The sequence below is a fragment of the Rhinopithecus bieti genome, unplaced genomic scaffold (genome assembly GCF_001698545.2).
Source record: "Rhinopithecus bieti isolate Rb0 unplaced genomic scaffold, ASM169854v2 scaffold_4758, whole genome shotgun sequence".
Classification (NCBI taxonomy): domain Eukaryota; kingdom Metazoa; phylum Chordata; class Mammalia; order Primates; family Cercopithecidae; genus Rhinopithecus; species Rhinopithecus bieti.
The window spans coordinates 630,592-642,460 of NW_016804504.1; the positions used below are offsets into that span (position 1 = coordinate 630,592).

The 11,869-nt window shown below is 35.1% G+C and overlaps 1 protein-coding gene across 5 annotated transcripts in view; it reads left to right on the plus strand.

Annotated features, from left to right (window-relative positions):
- Positions 1-10,036, plus strand: part of FOXN2 (forkhead box N2) — a 69,951-nt gene extending 59,915 nt beyond the window's left edge. For all 5 annotated transcript variants that reach the window (XM_017868840.1, XM_017868838.1, XM_017868837.1 and 2 more), the window contains 2 exons: positions 5,546-5,614; positions 7,458-10,036. In XM_017868840.1, the coding sequence (XP_017724329.1) occupies positions 5,546-5,614; positions 7,458-7,981 (593 nt within the window). In that variant the 3' untranslated portion in view covers positions 7,982-10,036. The remainder of the gene's footprint in view (positions 1-5,545; positions 5,615-7,457) is intronic.
- The last annotated feature ends 1,833 nt before the right edge of the window (positions 10,037-11,869 follow it).

The following is an 11,869-nucleotide window of genomic DNA, read 5'->3' on the forward strand; positions in this document are numbered from 1 at the left end:
CATGTGTCTTTGTAGTAGAATAATTTATAATCCTTTGGGTATATACCCAGTAGTGGGATGGCTGGGTCATATGGTACATCTAGTTCTAGATCCTTGAGGAATTGCCATACTGTTTTCCATAATGGTTGAACTAGTTTACAATCCCACCAACAGTGGGAGTCTTGCTCTGTTATCCAGGCTGTAAGTGCAGTGGCACGATCTCCACTCGCTGTAACCTCCACTTCCTAGGTTCAAGTGATTCTCCTGCCTCAGCCTCCCAAGTAGCTGGGATTACAGTCACGTACGACCTCACCCGGCTAATTTTTGTATTTTTAGTAGAGACAGGGTTTCACCATGTTAGCCAGGCTGGTCTCAAACTCCTGACCTCAAGTGATCCACCCACCTCGGCCTCCCAAAGTGCTGGGATTACAGGCCTGAGCCACCCTGCTTAGCCAAATTCACAATTTTGACACAGTTTTGTTTGAACCAGTTATGAAATCAGTAGCATGTTTGAAACTACCAAATTTTGGTTCCTTATGAACTGGATATGTTAGATAATACAGCTAATAGTGATATTGTTTTTAAAAACAGAGCCACCTTTAAAATAGCATAAAGTACTTTATCAATGAAAAAATATCATTATGAAGTGTTTTCAAATGTGACAATAAACAAATGAGTCTTCAGTTTAAATTTAATAGCAAAATTGACTGAGCACGGTGGTTCATGCTCGTAATCCCAGCACTTCGGGAGGCTGAGACTCCCTCAGGAGTTCAAGACCAGCCTGGGCAACATGGTGAAACCCCATATCTACAAAAAATATGAAAATTAGCTGGGCGTGTCGGTGCACACCCGTGGTTCCAGCTACACGAGAGGCTGAGATGGGCAGATCACTTGAACCTGGGAGGTGGAGGTTGCAGTGAGCCATGATTGCACCATCGCACTCCAGCTTGGACAACACAGTGAGACCCTGTTGATAAACAACAAACCAATCAACAAAACAGATTGGGTACTATAATTAAAAATTGTAAGTTCTACCCAGAGAATTTTTATTCCCTTTGTTCTATGAAGCTCAATATTGTACCTTGGACAAATCATTGATAATCAGGTGTTCTCAATTATGATGGTGTTTTGGGTTATTTCTCTGTTGCTTATTTTTAATATTGAAGTTAAACTTTTTTTCACAGTTAATTGGCAAGGCATTGTAGGAAGCATATTTATAAATGTTTTAAATAAGATACAGGCAAAATTCTTTTGTAAAGAAGTGTTTGGTTTCACAAAGTTAATTTCATGTTGGAGAATTCAAATTAATTTGGCTATAGTAAGTTATCTACAATAAAAAAATACATTTAAGGAGTATTTTTTCGTACCATTCTACTGTTATAGTAACAGTACTTAATTTTGTTATCACTTTAAAATATTCAGAAATGGTGTTCACGTAGCTTTCTTATGTTATCAGGATAAGCCTCTTAATCGGTTTTAGGTGTTGTGTTTCAAAAATATTTCCTTGAATCATAATGGATGCTTGTTAAAAGAAGTCACGTTAGGCCGGGGAGGGGACTCATGCCTGTAATCCCAGCACTTTGGGAGGCCAAGGCTGGTGGATCATCTGAGGTCAGGAGTTTGAGACCAACCTGACCAACATGATGAAACCCCATCTCTACTAAAAATACAGAAATTAGCTGGCATGGTGGCAAGTGCCTGTAATCCCAGCTACTCAGGAGGCTGAGGCAGGAGAATCACTTGAACCCAGGAGGCAGAGGTTGCAGAGAGCTGAAATGGCACTGTTGCACTCCAGCCTGGACGACAAGAGTGAAACTCCATCTCAAAAAAAAGAAGTCAAGTTAGAGATACACTAATTTTTTAGTAAGTAGATTTTATAGGTGCTTCATTTATAAGACAAAGTTTCTGTAATTGGTTTCTCATTATAATGTATTTCCTTGTTAGATTATTTTACCATCACCTTCCTCTTTTATAAAATTGGAAACAAGGTAGATCTTTTTTATTAAAAAGAAGAATTAGGCTGGACACAGTGGCTCACACCTGTAATCCCAGCACTTTGGGAACCTGAAGCGGGAGGATCACTTGAGCTCAGGCAACATAGTAAAACCATGTCTCTACAAAAAATAAAAATAAAAATTAGCCAGGTGTGGTGGTACATGCCTGTGGTCCCAGCTACTTGGGAAGCTAAGGTGGAAGGATCGTTTGAGCCCTGGAGGTTGAGGCTACAGTGAGCCATGATTGTGCCACTACACTCCAGCCTGGGTGACAGAGGAGACCTTACGTCTTGAGAAAATAAAAGAAAAATTAGTTTATGGAGAAGTAATCTCTCTGTTGGGGCTTTTGCATAATGCCATGCATGTTGTGCCCTCTGCAAGTTCACCTGGCTTAAGACAGTGAATGGGGCCTGAAATTCAGCCCACACTCCATTCTTCTAGCTGTGTGCCTTGAATAGGGAACCATTCACCTAGAGGAAGATTTGCCTTTTTTCCAACTCACACAGAGACACATTATGGGCTAGTGGCTGCATCTTTTCTTCTTTAGATGTGATAGAATACTGAACTCAAAACAATTTGTCTCAGCCTTCATCCTAAAAAACAGGAATTGGAGAGGTCATTGTTTTTGCTAATCTCTTGGATGTGGCATGTGGGCATCATTGATTCAAATCCTTTGTACTTGCTCTTCTTTCTGCCTAATACTCTTTTCCCTCAGATATCATTCTTTTCCTCCCTGAGGTCTCCAACTGTAGCCTACCTTCTCCTTCAGGATTTCTCTGACCTCTATATTTAAAATTGTAACCACTTTCCCTAACACTCTATTTCCCGTTCCTCTTAATTTTTTAAAATTTCTTGGCCATTTGTATGTCTTCTTTTGAGCAATGTCTGTTCTGATAATTTGCCCATTTTGAAATTAGAGGGTTTTGGTTTGTTTTCCTGTTGAGATGCTTGAGTTCCTTTTATATTATAGATGTTAATCCCCTGTCAGAGGAGTAGTTTGCATGTATTTTATAACATTCTGTAGGTTGTCATTTCACTGTTGATTGTTTCCTTTCCTGTGTAGAAGCTTTTTAGTTTGATATAATTCTGTTTATTTTTGCTTTTGTTACCTGAGTTTTTGAGGTCTCATTCATAAAATCTTTTCGCAGACCAAAGTTGTGAAGTGTTTCATCTTTGTTTTCTCCTGGTAGTTTTATTGTTTCAGTTCTTACATTTAGGTCTTTGATCCATTTTTGAGCTGATTTTTGTATAGGGTGAGAGGTGGGAGTCTCGTTTCATTCTTCTGCATATAGATATATATTCAATTTCCTTTGTATCATTTATTGAAGAAACTGTCTTTCCTCCAGTTAGCGTTCTTGGCACCTTTGTCAAAAATCACTCTGCTGGGGTGGGCACGGTGGCTCATGCCTGTAATCTCAGGACTTTGGGAGGCCAAGGCAGGCAGATCACTTGAGGCCAGGAGTTTGAGACCAGCCTGGCCAACATGGTGAAATTCCATCTCTACTAAAAACACAAAAATTAGCCGAGTATGGTGGCACACCTCTGTAATCCTAGCTATTGGGGAGGCTGAGCACAAGATTCGGTTGAATCTGGGAGATGGAGGTTGCAGTGACCCAAGAACACTCCTCTGCCCTCCACCCTGGGTGACAGAGTAAGACTCTGTCTCCAAAAAAATACATATTAAAAAAAAATTACTTGGCTGTAAATATGTGAATTAATGTCCAGGTTCTCTCTTCTGTTCCATTGATCTATGTGTCTTATTTTATGCCAGTACCATGCGTTTTTGGTTACTACAACTTTGAGTATATTTTGAGGTCTGTTAGTATTTTGCCTCCAGTTTTGTTCTTTTTGCTCAAGACTGTTTTGCCTGTTTGGGGTCTTTTGTAGTTCCATACAACTTTTAGGATTTTTTGTATTTCTGTGAAGGATATCATTGGTATTTTGATAGAATTTATAGATTGCTTTGGGGGTAGTATCGTCATTTTAACAATACTAATTCTTCCTGTCCATGAGTATGGGATGTCTATTTGTATTGTCTTCAACTTTTTTGTAAGTATTTTAATTTTATTTTTTGTAGCTATTGTGAATGAGATTGCCATCTTGATTTCTTTTTCAGCTGGTTTGTTGTTTTGTGTATAGAGATATTACTGATTTTTGTGTATTAATTTTGTATCTTGCAACTTTACTGAATTTATCAGGCCTAAGAGTTTTTTGGTAGAATCTTTAGTTTTTTCTATATATAAGGTCCTGTTGTCTGCAAACAGGGACATTTGACTTCCTCTCTTCCAACATGGATGCCTTTTATTTCTTTCTCTTACCTAATTGCTCTGGCTAGGGCTTCCAGTACTATGTTGACTAAGAGTGGTGAGAGTGAGCATCCTTTTCTTGTTCCACTTCTTAGAGGAAATGCTTTCAGCTTCTCCCCATTCAGTAAGATGTTAGCTGTGGATCATGAGGTCACATTTTACTTGGGGAAAAAGAGGTATAATATTATGTGCTGTCTCATAGCGGCCAACATCTGATTTACTTAAGCCTGTTAGTGTTATCAATAACAATAGCATTTCCTGCTGAAGAGAGTTTATGGTCTAGTTGGAGAGAAAACAAGTCAGTATCTTCATGGCTTTATTATCTACAATACCTTTTAAATTAGACATTGAAAGTAAATAGGAAATCTTTATGCTAATAAAAATTTCCACCTTTGAGATAATGGATTACAAATTTCATATCTGAGTCTTATTTTAAATGTCTTTTTGTAAGCTAAAATTTATAAATATTTTCTAACTTTTCTAATTATTAATGGTGTAATTTAGATTATACCATTTTACTTTTCTTTATTCAGACGAATATATCACCAAGATGAAGAACTTACAGCAGTAAATATAAGTAGATATGAGAGCATAACTTTATCTGTTGTAGAACCTGCTGATTTTACCAGTCTTTTAAAGCCCATTTTTAATGGAGTATCCATTTGACTTCATGAATATTATATTTATTTGTGGTACTTGCAGGCTTGTATATAATTATGACTAAAACAATACTAATTGTTTTTGTTTCTGCATATTCACTTAGCATTTATAGGTTTACATGACCTAGACTGACGAATTACATATTTTTAATCTCCTGCAACTGACATGTAATTAACATAGTACTTCATAACTGCAGATATGCATAGGTAATGATAGTATTCAAGGTAAAAATGCAAAAAATAAAAATAAAAGGAGTAATGATGTACATTCTTAGCTAATTTAGTCTGTTTAAGGGGAAACCTTACTGAAATCACAGTTTAAGTTTTCGTTTTCATTGTGAATAATTAAAGAAGAGAACTTGTATTATTTCTGGTACCTTTCCATTTCTTTTGTACAGTGCTGTTCGCAAAACTGTTTCATGATTTTAAGTGAACAAAATCAGACTTCAGAATAATATATAATATCTCATTTTTGTTTAATGTATGTTTATGCTTTCTTGAATATACACCAAAATTGTAACACTGGTTATCTTTGGGTGCATGCAAATACTTACAATAGCCTCTCTTTTATAAAGAACATTAATATTATTACTTTTTCCCTTTTCAGAATCTGATATCGATGCTGCTGCTGCAATGATGCTTTTAAATACTTCTATAGAACAAGGAATTTTAGAATGTAAGCAATTGTGCCTTTTTTAAAAAAAAAATTTTAGTGCCTTTTCAAATTTAACCTAGACTGTAAAATAACTATTACAAAATTACTTCTTTCCAAGCAAATTTTATTTTGATCTGAGTAACTCAGTTTCTGTTTTATTATACTTTCATTAATTTATGTGAGCAATTGAGAGATTGAAGTTAATGCTGTGATTTTCTTACATTGACCAAGAAATGAAGAAAATATATTTAGAAAATGAGCTCGAAGAGCTAAAAGTAAAATGAAAACTATAAACAAGAAAATATAGTAAGTAAAATATATTTATGAACTTGGACTAGGAAAAACTTTAAGATACAAAATGCAAAATCCATAAAGGAAAAAAATGGGTAAATTTAATAAAACATCAGAATTTTAGCATTCTGGTCAGGCATGGTGGCTCACGTCTGTAATCCTCGCACTTTTGGGAGGACAAGGCAGGTGGATCACTTGAGACCAGGAGTTCCAGACCAGCCTGGGCAACGTGGCAAAACTGTCTCTACAAGAAATACAAAAATTAGCCAGATGTGGTGGTGCATGCCTGTAGTCCCAGCTACTCAGGAGGCTGAAGTAGGAGAATTGCTTGAACCTGGGAGGTGGAGGTTGCAGTGAGCCATGGGCACGCCACTGCACTCCAGCCTGGGTGACAGAGTGAGACTGTGTCCCAAAAAAAAAAAAAAAGGGAAAAGCATCTGACAAAAAAATACGTCTAAGAAAAGTGACATAAAATGCTGGAGACGTGTTTTTTCCTTATATAACAAAGGATTAATATCAAGTATATACATAAAAGGATTCTACAAGTAAGAAATAAGAAAACAGTTCAACCGAAAAGTCAGCAAAATGTATGACTAGGTGGATCTTAGAAGAGGAAATATATGTGGGCAATACACATGTGAAAAGATGTGCGGCGGGGCGCGGTGGCTCAAGCCTGTAATCCCAGCACTTTGGGAGGCCGAGACGGGCGGATCACGAGGTCAGGAGATCGAGACCATCCTGGCTAACACGGTGAAACCCCGTCTCTACTAAAAAATACAAAAAAATTAGCCGGGCGAGGTGGCGGGCGCCTGTAGTCCCAGCTACTCGGGAGGCTGAGGCAGGAGAATGGCGTGAACCCAGGAGGCGGAGCTTGCAGTGAGCTGAGATCTGGCCACAGCACTCCAGCCTAGGTGGCAGAGCGAGACTCCGTCTCAAAAAAAAAAAAAAAAAAAAAAGATGTGCAACTTCTCTAGAAATTGGGGAAACACAAAATGAAATAATATTGAGATAACTTTTTTGTCCATAAAATTATAAAAAATTTAAGTAATTGAGAATGGTGTTAAGTAGGGAATAAGTTCTATCATACACTGTTGGGAGTAAAACCATTTTGGACGGCAATTTGAGAATACCAATTATAATTTTAAATGTGTATATCCCTTAGCAATTTTTTCATATCTCTTTTGAAAAATTACTTGCATATATTCAAGAAAAGGCATCCAGAAGGATTTGTATTGCAGCATGATTTATACTAATGAAAAATTGGAAACAGGCTAAATACTAACACAGAAGTGATTAAACAGTGGTACATTCATATTGAGGCATTCTTTGTAAGCAATTCAAAATAGTTATATGTTCTATGGAAAAGTCAAGACATTGTTAAATTGTTTTTTTTTTTTTAATGTTTCAGATTAATGCTTGCAGAATGATGTGATCTGGGTAAAAAAATAAAAAATCTACAAAGCATCATTAATCTAAAACATTTACTGCTCAAGAGTAATGTAGTAGTTTAAAATTGGTCTGTTTTTGCAACCAAACACATTTGACCTATTGATGGAACTTTTATTTTCCACAGGTGAGAAACCTCTTCCTCTTAAAACAGCATTGCAAAAAAAGAGGAGTTACAGCAATGCATTTCATCATCCCAGTGCTGTACGATTACAAGAGAGTGATTCTTTAGCCACCAGCATTGATCCAAAAGAAGATCACAATTACAGTGCAAGTAGCATGGCAGCACAGCGTTGTGCATCCAGGTCTAGCGTGTCTTCCCTGTCTTCTGTGGATGAGGTATATGAATTTATCCCAAAGAATAGCCATGTGGGAAGTGATGGCAGTGAAGGATTTCACAGTGAAGAAGATACAGATGTTGATTATGAAGATGATCCTCTTGGAGACAGTGGCTATGCATCGCAGCCTTGTGCAAAAATCTCTGAAAAAGGTCAGTCAGGCAAAAAGATGCGAAAACAGACATGTCAAGAAATTGATGAGGAGCTCAAAGAAGCAGCTGGATCTCTGCTCCACCTTGCTGGAATTCGTACATGTTTAGGTTCCCTAATAAGTACTGCAAAGACGCAAAATCAAAAGCAACGGAAAAAATAGAAACACTTAAGTGTGGCAATACTCTTTCACTTAATTCTTTACAAGGGATATCAAAGCCATAATGGACTTCATTAGTTTTAGGGTAGGGAAGGGATACGAATTACTTATTTCTTTCAAAACATTTTGGTTTTGCTTTTAAAATTTTATTAAACAATTGCTGTTAGGATCATGCCTGATCAGAAATATATGATGTGAAGTCCTGAAAGCATAATTTTTGTGATAAGTGTCTCCAAGATTTGGAAATTTTGTATAAGAAAATCCCCAGCCTCTGTCTTAAACTTGTGGGACAAAATCCTTTCTTCTGTTAATATGTCACAATGTAAGATTTGGCAACTCTATAAATTTTTTTCATTTTCTTTTCCAATCTGTAACTATAGTTACTGAACCAGCTAAAATTTTGCTAATGTATTTTCATATACTTCTCTCCTGACACACAATCCGGTAACATAAGATTGAAATTTTTTAACTTTGTTTTAATTTGTTTTAATTTTTTTGTTGTTGTGGTGTGGACAAAGACAAACATAAATTGAAAACATCCTGATGTTTAGAAAAAGTTTCTTTTGGTTACATAGGTAGAGAATGCAACAAAGAGTTCTAAGGTTTAGAAAAGACAATTTTGTGGTGTTATTTCATCCAAGAACACTCCCAATTCCTATTACAATGGTAGCTTTGAAGTGTTTTTACTTCACAGATACTGCATAGCATTTATTGGGGCCTTTTATTCTTACCCAAAGTGCTTTGCAAACATTAAGTTTTAGCCACTAGCTGCCTTTGTTGAGTATAAGTTATCCAATGAGAGGTATAGCCAATTAAGTGTGTTATGGAGTACACCCATTTTGACACACTTGTAATAAGAGAATCTTTCATTTGCCTGCCACATGTACTGCATTCTGAGAATCTTGTAATAGGAATGGAGTGTAATGAAACATTCTGAGTACTAATTGCATATGTATCATAAAGTAGGTCATTTAGGAAAAAACTTCTGTCCAAGCTTTGTATGAATTAAATTTATAAGTCTAACAAATTAAATCTTAACAGATTTAATGCAATTTTACAAACAAAATTACCTTCATGAATTTCAAAATTCATATAAAATTAGATCTTATGCAATACACCCTTTTGAGGAGGCAGTGTCATAACCTAGAGTGCCATTGATCCATGAGAAAAAGATTTTCTGGTACTACTCCAAAAGTGCTTTGACTGAGTATCTTATTTGAACAGTCTGCTTATATGAGACAGTTTTTCATAGTATCATTTGTATAATTTGATTAGATAATTCAGAAACAACAGGATGCTAAACTACACTTATTCATTGTATCTTTTTTTTTTTTTTTACAATGATGGAAGCAACTTTCCAGAAGTTCAGTCTTATACTACATCCTAAGTCATAGACAATGACCTTGTTTTCATCATTCTGATAGATTGTATACATATGTACACATACATACACACACATGCACAGTCAAGGTCATGATGTTGATTTGCTGTTTTCAGCTGTTTCTATGATTATAAAGCATTTTTTAAGAGACAGATATTTTAACTTTTAATTTTTATTTTGGCAAAACTGTCAAATGAGAAAATGATTTTAAAACTTTTTTTTTCAATTGACAAGACTTTAAGTCAGGGATAACAGTATTAATGTTCTCTGTTCCATTTCCATGTTTAATTTAACCTGGATAGCCACATTAATGAATTGATGCTATCAAAATATAGTAATTTTTAAATTTGTTAATAATGAAAAATAACCCTTAAGCATGCAGGATGAGGTATTTGGGTTTTTTCTTTATATCGATCACATCTACAGAAAATGGCTAAACCAAGTTAACTTTTATTATAGACAGTGAATAAAACACCAAAAACCCAAAAATGCTTTAACCACAGTGTAAATAATAAAGAGATTACACACATCATTTTAATAACTATTTTTAAGTTTTTACCATAGCCTTCTGGATAGACCTTAGGAACAGTGTTTCAGTGATCTGGCACCAATTTATTTTGTTCTGCTGAAATTCTGTATCACAAATGTGCTACCTGGTTTCTGTCCATAAGACAATTGAGTTAGTTCCAGCTCTAATAGGGATCTTCAGTTATTTTGTCTTGATGTATGTAACAGTAATTCTTTACATCTTTTGATTTTTCTCTTCCTTTTTATTCACTCTTCCCATGAATTTACATGTTTAAGTTATATTCATCACTAGCAAGGACGATAAACACTTCTGCACTGAAAGCTAACAGGGAGAGATTACACAATATTTTACAGTTTCTTAAACTTAATTTAGTGCATCACCTTCCACTTGCTAACATACCAAGCCAGCTATTTTCCAGGGGAAGCACTTTTTAAATTATGGTCCTCCAGTTACTACTTCCATTGAGAACATGCTCTCATTCCTCAGGTGTTTTGAGAAACATGACTAGTAACCATATAATTAAGTAGAATCATTCCAAGTCCTATGGCCTGGAAATTGTATTCCCGATAATATACAAGTTTTCCTATAATAAAGTCAATTTAGAAGCTCCAAGGTGATTACATGTTTTCCAACATATCCTAAAACTGTGATATAAGCTAACATATATTTTGCCTTGCGTCAAAAGAATATGTTTTGTTGCAACTGATTCCAGTTTATAATAGATCCCTAGTAAAAAGCTTTGATTCAGCACGATTGTTCATCTTCACATCCCAAACAGAAGCAGTGTTTCTTGAATATATATTTTTGAAGTTTTTTGTGCAATATATTACTAAATCAGTTATTATTTTACTTTTCAAATTCAGAGAAAGAAAACAGATTACCTGAATTCATGGAAAAGGTGGATCACCTCCCTTTTTCCACCTTCAAAGCTTTTCCTGTCCTCATAGCCAGCATGACTTCTTTTAACTTGGATTCCTTTGTATATAATAAAGTTTAGTATATATATTTTTTCTTTTGCTACTTTCGGAGGCATTATGTAAAGGGCTCATACTAGATGTTCAGTTAAATATACTTTAGCACAAAGTCAAACTAGAGAATGTGTTAAGGAGGGAATGTATGTGTCTTGGTAGACCAGGAGGCCTTTCCCAGCAATTTAAGCAACAGATGTGAATACTTCACAAAGCTGTAAAGACCATTGTCTTAAATACTGCAACAACTTAACTCCCTTTTGTGAAGATCATAGCATTTATCTAAGAAACTTTGAGGCTTTCTGGTTTACATATATCTTACAGGTTTTTTTTTTTTAGTTTGAAATGTGTAAGCTTTATTTAAATCAAGTTTTACTTCAGTATGTTAATGATGTTAGTAAAAATATTTATTGAAAGGCGAATTAGAGTATTTTAATGTTATACTGCCATTTTTTTTCTTAAAGCATATTCTTTGGCATCTAACGCCAGTGCCATTGTCAAAACTTTTATTTTTTAATCGTTTGTACATTTCTTATTAAACTAAGGCTAATTTTAAAGTATTATGTTGCCATCATATTAGTGTTATACAAATGTATAATTGCCAATTGATTGTTAACTATTATTTATTTTTAAATGAAAAAAAAAAAAAGGTGGGTAAGAATGCTTTCTGATTCAACAAATTTGTTATCAAAACGTTTCCTTATCCTCTTTTCTGATGTAGCATAAAAATTGTCCCAGTTTGAGTTATAACTGCCAGTCACAAGTGAACCACTTTTCAGTTGCCAGTCTTTGCTCCACTTTTCAGTTGCCAGTCTTTGCTCATATTAAAAACAACTTACAAATGCTTAGTTTTTGTATCTAATCTCTGATTATTAAAATGTTTATAAAGTTTATTTTTACCAAAGAGATGCAATTCATTATGACAAAGTATTGCATAATAAATTTGTTTTATAACACTTTTTTTGTGCTCTGATCTTTTGTAGGATAGGGTGGGGACAGGAGAAGGGTGGTAG